Below are 6,620 nucleotides of genomic sequence, written 5' to 3'. Positions count from 1 at the left end.
TGGTTGGTGTATTGTCCATATCTTGCTGACCCATGTCATTTTTTCCCCTTCCCTATGCTCCAACATGGGCATGATAGTTTTGTGCAACCGTCTTAATTCTAGCTTTAAAATTTTTGAAAAATAAAATAAAAAAATAAAAATTAAGCAGGCAAATAGGAAGAAATCCACGTCATATTGGCAGATAAGAAGAAGATTGTACGAAGCTATGTCATCTTGTGAACGATCTCATATCTTTCGCATGAAAGAAGGATTCACCATCTTTCATACAAATCCGCCATTCTATCAGCCATCGCACAGATCTCAAAGCATTCCGAACTTTTTATTCATCCGTGGTGAGTGATCCAATGATGGATTTGCATGAAGGAAGGTGAATCCTCCTTTCATGCGAAAGATGCAACCCAGATCCATTAGATATAGTTAGCGGACGAACCGCCGACAATCAAATTTTATGCACTTATCTTCTAAATTGAGTGAAATATTGCAGTCTGTTGGGAACGCTGGTAACTAAAATGATCAAGAAAGCTTCCATTTTCACATGAATTTAGAGAATCCTCTTACCCATTTCATTGTCCATCCTTGTACACTATTTGTCAACAATTTTTCTCATTTGGCACCATTGTTATATAGGGGTCCACAGGTGTCTAGTCGATGTAACATGTCCCATGGTAGGTGGCACCTCGCTTTTTTATAGATTAACCACATGCTCTCTTATTTTGATTAAGATTAACAGAATAATTTTTTTACCGTTAATTTTTTTTCCCTCATATAGACCTACTTCATGCACGATTCTTGTCGTGCACGAAAATTGAACACGTGGTTGACGCATGCATGCTCCTCAAATGACCTCATGAGAGTGTATCATAGCTCGAGATGCATGTAATGGGTCATGATCACATAAATGTATCATGCCGACAACTAATTGTGACACTGTAGATACATGCCATGATGCATGCTCTTAGATATAGATATGGTACCTATATTGTCCCAGGGTACTCATCAGTATCTAAATTTTTATGAATTGGGCATTGTCATGGGAATTAGAACCTGGGATTTATTTCAAACTCGTTCACCCTTTCTCTAAAAAAAAAAGTGCAACAATTTTTTACATTGAAATTTATACATGGTTCTAAATTGAATTCAGGGACTATCAGTGAATGCTTTTTCTTTTTTTTTTTTAAAGATTTTTTGCAAAAATATCCCCCTAAATATCGAATTTTAATAAATACTTTTCCAAAATTGATAATTACATATATATACCCTCGTTAAACACTTGTTTTGCTATTCTACCTTTTTTTTTTATTTTTGTTTTTGCATATATGCCCACGCCATCTAACACCATTAAAAAATTAATGGTTTCAAATTAAAATGGCTAAAATATTCTTAATGGATAGATGTGCAAAGAAAAACATTTATAAGGCGATTGCGATAGAAGATAAAAAAATAATTTCAAAATTTTATTTTATTTTTAATTAAAATAAATATAGTTTTTATTAGCGATGTTAGAAGAACCGTTATATTAAAAGTATCTGTGCAAAAATAGTATTATATAAAGATACAAAAATAAATATAAATTTAACGAGGACATTCACACAAATTTAAATTTTAACAAGATATTCTTGCGAGTATAATTTTTTTCAATTTATTTTTGTTGCTTATGAGGTACATTTAAGCTCCACGCAAGACCAACTTGGTGTGGTTACAGTGTCCAATCTTGTCAATAATCCCCTGGATTCAAATAGCATTATTGGTGTGGGCCATTGTACAATGGTATGTATACAGAGTAGCAAGATGGTTGCATTTATTTATTTCTATTAATTGAGAGTGGGTAGTAGATGATCCATTGGTAATTTTTCTACCGAAACCTTGTGAGCTTTTCCAAAGTTTCCTTTTTCTTTTCTTTTCTTGAGGTTTTTCTGGCTGCTTGCCTAGAAGCAACGGCTAGGTGTCACCATCCTGATAAAAATTTCACAGTATATTGTGTGGGGTTTCACCCACCATTGCTTTTGAAGAGTTGAAAGCTTGCTTCCTGAAGAGCACCGTGCTCTCTTGTAATCTCTCTATAAAGAGAGCTCATGATGCCTCGGCACTGGAGCACCTCCTAAGGTCTTGTGGAGATGGGGCTGCTCTTCTTTCTTGCTCTCTCTCTTCTCCTCGCAAGAGCATCTCCTCTTGGAGATGTTCCTCAAAACTCATGCTCTACCGAGTCCGAAGGTAATCTTCTCCACCTCATGCTTGTGTGATTTATTGATGTTTCTGAAGTAGTGATGCCTCTTTTTTTATAGGATACTGAAACAAGACTTGAATTTTTTCTTCAAATATCACTCTCATCCTCTATCTCTTGTCTTAGATTGTCTTTAATCTCTCTCTCTCTCTCTCTCTCTATACTTGATTAATTCACTAGGTTATGAAAGTATGAGAAGTTTTTAGCTAGTTTAACCGAGATTTAACAGCTTTCTTTCTTCTAATATTTAGAATCTCTTCATGTTTATCTGTCTTTAATCATATAATGAGAAAAAAAGGAGTGGTTTTATTGTTTTGAGTTAAATTTAGAAATATGCTTGTGTCTATATATAAAGATTAAACAAAAATTAGAAGTTCTTGGACAGCATCAAGTTCTTGGATTGGGAGGCCAAATTTTGATGAGACAATTAAGATAATTATTGGAATTTCATTGCTAGAAAGAATTTTAGGAAGTTTTTACTTTTAGAATTAAAATAAGTAACATCAAAAACTTAAGATGCCTCTATCTTTAATAGTGAAAATTTAATTTGTTGCTTAATTCTTGTAAATTTCTGAGAATTTTTTCTTTTATTCAAATGCAAATTCAGCAGAGTTAGTAATTAATCTGGTGCTTAGTCAGGAAACCACCAAAGACTTAGTCAAAAACCATCATATCATGTCAAAAGAAATAAATTATCATCCTTCGGAGCCCACTGCCAACCTTTGTAGATTCTCTTTATTTGATGTCAAGAGTCGAATTGACGTGCCACCAAACCACTATTCCTTTAACCCAAAATAAATTAAATTACCAACCCAAAATAACCAATATCATGGATCTTCAAGTACTCTATTAAGTATTTTCTTAATTATTTTCAGAAATAGGGTGGGAGTGCCACCAAAGTCTTTGCATATAGTTTTCAAATGCTTACAAATTCTAACTAATTTCATCGTAAGTTTCCATGGTTATGTATTGGGATCCTATTTTTCACACCAACAAGAAAGAAAGTCATGGCAAGTCTTAAGCAAGCAAACTATGAATAGATAAAAATCGAAACCAATTGTTCCTAGATTTTCTTCTTTTCGTCAATTCTCTTTTGTTTGTTAGCTAAATTATTTTCTTTAAATAATATAGTTCTCTTTTGATATATATATATATGATGGAAATTTGGTAGCTTCTTGGTTTGGATCTCAGAACTCTTGGCAAAGTTAAATTCAAATGTTGGATGTCGAGATCAAATAGGCTCACTAGTTGAGCTATGAGCAACTTCGTTCTTCTTGGAAGCCTAGATGTGAACACAGTTTTGTATGAAATGTAGATATTGTCATCTATGCATGCATGCATCTTTAAAATTTCTTGATAAATATGATTCATCTTGTTATGCACCCTCTTGTCACTTGAGCTATTTACTTGTAGTGTATGAATTGTGGGGCTATTAATTAGGTAGATCCGGGCCTACCAATTTGAAATCTTCTAATTGTGCGAAACTTAGAGGCCTAACAAGGACAAAGTTAAAATGTTATCGTGTCCCCACGACTAGCCATTTGGAAGTCACAAATAAAATCCCAACACGTGTGGTAAAATTTTTGTCGCTGCCAGAATATGATATAAGAGCATTAGTGGTCCCTAAGGATGGCAATGCATAAAAGTTTAATTTGTTTAACTTACTCATTATAGATCGACTATATTACTTGTTTAATGAATTAGTCAGGTTCGTATATATAGTTTTGATTTGTTTAATAAATATATTGAATTTAGGTTGACTGATGTTTGATCTATCATATATCCGATTCGATCCATATCTTATTCAACTTAATTTGATTGCCGCCTCTAGTACTGGTCTCTCTCTCACACGGTTATGTTATAGATGATCGGTAGCGGTCATTTTTTTCAATCAAAAAATGTTAAAGATCACTCTCCATATCAATGCTTAGTTATGTGGATGTGGCCTACGATGACACCATATGTCCTTATGTATCATGTTAATCTCTGATTGTTAGACAGTCATAACGGATTCAATAAATTGAGCACCGGTATGGTGGTTGATGGATAGCAATATTATTTTCCATTTTGTTTCTGCCGATGTTTTTATTGAGTAGTTGATGCAATTAATCATGGTAATGCCATGCTCTAATTAGATTGAGGTGTTATAGCTTTTTTTTTTTCTCTTCTTTTCCAAAAGTAAGCCGATCAAAAAAGAAAGAAAGAAGGAGAGAAAAAAAAGCTCACCACATTATTCTTGCCCAATTTGGAAGCTCAGCAAACCCATGGACATGAATCATAGTGTTTGTTTCACGAGCATACTCATGAATCATGCATTAAGTCCAACTCCATTTGATTCCATTCATAATTCAAATCATGTATAAATATAATTGGAGCCAACCACCAATTAAATTGGTGGGTGCATTTACCTCAAAACCAACTTGCCGGCGCCAATATTGGACACACTTCTTTACGTGACAACCGAACAACAAACTTAATTAGTACTACGTCTTTACAGAGGACCACAGCTTCGACAGCTCCGGCCTCCACCTCACTCTCCACCACCCCCGGAGCCCCTGCTCGCCGGCCACCCTCCACCACCTCTCCTTCTCCACCGTGCTCTCCCATGACGACTCCCGTGCCCAATTCCTCGCCGCCCGGCTGAACAAAACCGCCCACAGGCCGAAATCCGCCCTCCTCGACCCCGACGCCGCCACCATCCCCCTCAGCTCCGGCATGTCCATCGGCGTCGGAAACTACATCACCCGCATCGGCCTCGGCACCCCCTCCACCTCCCACGTCATGGTCGTCGACACCGGCTCCTCCCTCACCTGGCTCCAGTGCTCCCCCTGCCGCGTCTCCTGCCACGAACAGGTCGGCGCCGTCTTCAACCCCGCCTCCTCCTCCTCCTACCGCTCCGTCTCCTGCTCCGCAGCCGAATGCGGCGGTCTCCAGTCCGCCACCCTCAACCCCTCCGCCTGCACCACGTCCAACGTCTGCATCTACCAGGCCAGCTACGGAGACAGCTCCTTCTCCGTTGGTTACCTCGGCAAGGACACCCTCTCACTCGGCAGCGCCGGCGGGGTCCTCCCCAACCTTGTCTTCGGCTGCGGCCAGGATAATGAGGGCCTCTTCGGCAAGTCGGCCGGCCTCATCGGTCTGGCGCGTAATAAACTATCCCTGCTATCGCAGCTTGCCCCCAAACTCGGCAACGTCTTCTCCTACTGCCTGCCGACGACGGCGTCCACCGGATATGTGACGATCGGGTCATATCCACCGGCTCGTTACGAGTACACTCCGATGGTCTCGAGCTCGCTGGACAGCTCGCTCTACTTCGTCAGGATCACTGGCTTTACAGTCGGAGGGAAGGGGCTCGCGGTGGCACCGTCGGCGTACACCAGGACGCCGACGATCATTGACTCAGGCACGGTGATTTCCCGGCTACCGTCGGATGTCTACACGGCGTTGAGCAAGGCGGTGGCGGCGGCGCTCAAAGGGCACGCCCGGGCGCCGGCGTACTCGATACTGGACACGTGCTACAAGGGGAGTGCGCAGGGGCTGGCGGTGCCGGAGGTGGATATGGTGTTCCAAGGGGGGGCGAAGTTGAGGCTGCCGGCGAGGAATGTGATGATCGACGTGGACAGCGGCACGACGTGCCTGGCGTTTGCGCCGGCCGGGAGGGTGGCGATCATCGGGAACAGGCAGCAGCAGACGTTCCGGGTGGCGTACGATGTGGCGAGGTCGAGGATTGGGTTCGCCGCCGGTGGGTGTGGGTGAGGTCGTGGTTCACGATAGTGGCGGGAACAATAATATAATAAAAGATGGATGTATATTCTATTCTTGCTTAATGGAGAAGGGGAACCTGATAAAGCGGCAAAGAAGGGGATATAGTGTCACCGGGATATGGTATTCCAAAGGAAGGTGACCATGACTGAAGGACTATGGCGGGCCAGTGTGCTGACCTTTATATCAAGTTATTAGGTAGATGAAACCAAAGTAGTATAAATATATCTATGAAAATCCAAAAATAAAATATTTCCAAAAATAGCTGCAAGATCTAGTATAGAATTCTATAATATAGTCTCAGTATGATTGGCCATAAGCAACTATCTAGTCAGCTACACTATTAGCTTTCTTGTAGAAATATGATATCTCAAGAGCAAGCAAAGTATGCATCATTCGCTGGCAATCATGTAGAAAAAAATAAGGTATAGCATATAAGTATCTTGAATCTGAAAGCCATCTAATAATAGTTAACGAATCCTCCTCCAAACAAATATGAGATGTCTTTAAAGCCTGTATAGCATAAATCAGCCTCTCCCAAATAGCATATAATTCCGCTATTGAAACTGTAGTATCGAATATTCTGGCACCGCCTAGGCTAAAAAAGAACCACTAGCACTCCTGATAACAAATTTAT

At 40.1% G+C, this 6,620-nt stretch overlaps 1 protein-coding gene across 1 annotated transcript; it reads left to right on the top strand.

Annotated features, from left to right (window-relative positions):
* The first annotated feature begins 1,798 nt into the window (after nucleotides 1-1,798).
* On the top strand, nucleotides 1,799-6,245 carry LOC103718454 (aspartyl protease family protein At5g10770-like). Its single transcript, XM_008807287.5, has 2 exons — nucleotides 1,799-2,211; nucleotides 4,719-6,245. Exons 1-2 carry the CDS (start codon nucleotides 2,115-2,117, stop codon nucleotides 5,975-5,977), a joined length of 1,356 nt encoding a protein of 451 aa, XP_008805509.2. The 5' UTR covers nucleotides 1,799-2,114; the 3' UTR covers nucleotides 5,978-6,245.
* Nucleotides 6,246-6,620: the final 375 nt, after the last annotated feature.

This window comes from Phoenix dactylifera, chromosome 2 (assembly GCF_051530095.1).
Source record: "Phoenix dactylifera cultivar Ajwa chromosome 2, Ajwa_hap1_PhDact_Kaust_v1.1, whole genome shotgun sequence".
In the NCBI taxonomy this organism is placed as follows: domain Eukaryota; kingdom Viridiplantae; phylum Streptophyta; class Magnoliopsida; order Arecales; family Arecaceae; genus Phoenix; species Phoenix dactylifera.
Note: the sequence above shows the minus strand (reverse complement) of the source record. Positions and strands in the feature narration are given on the sequence as shown.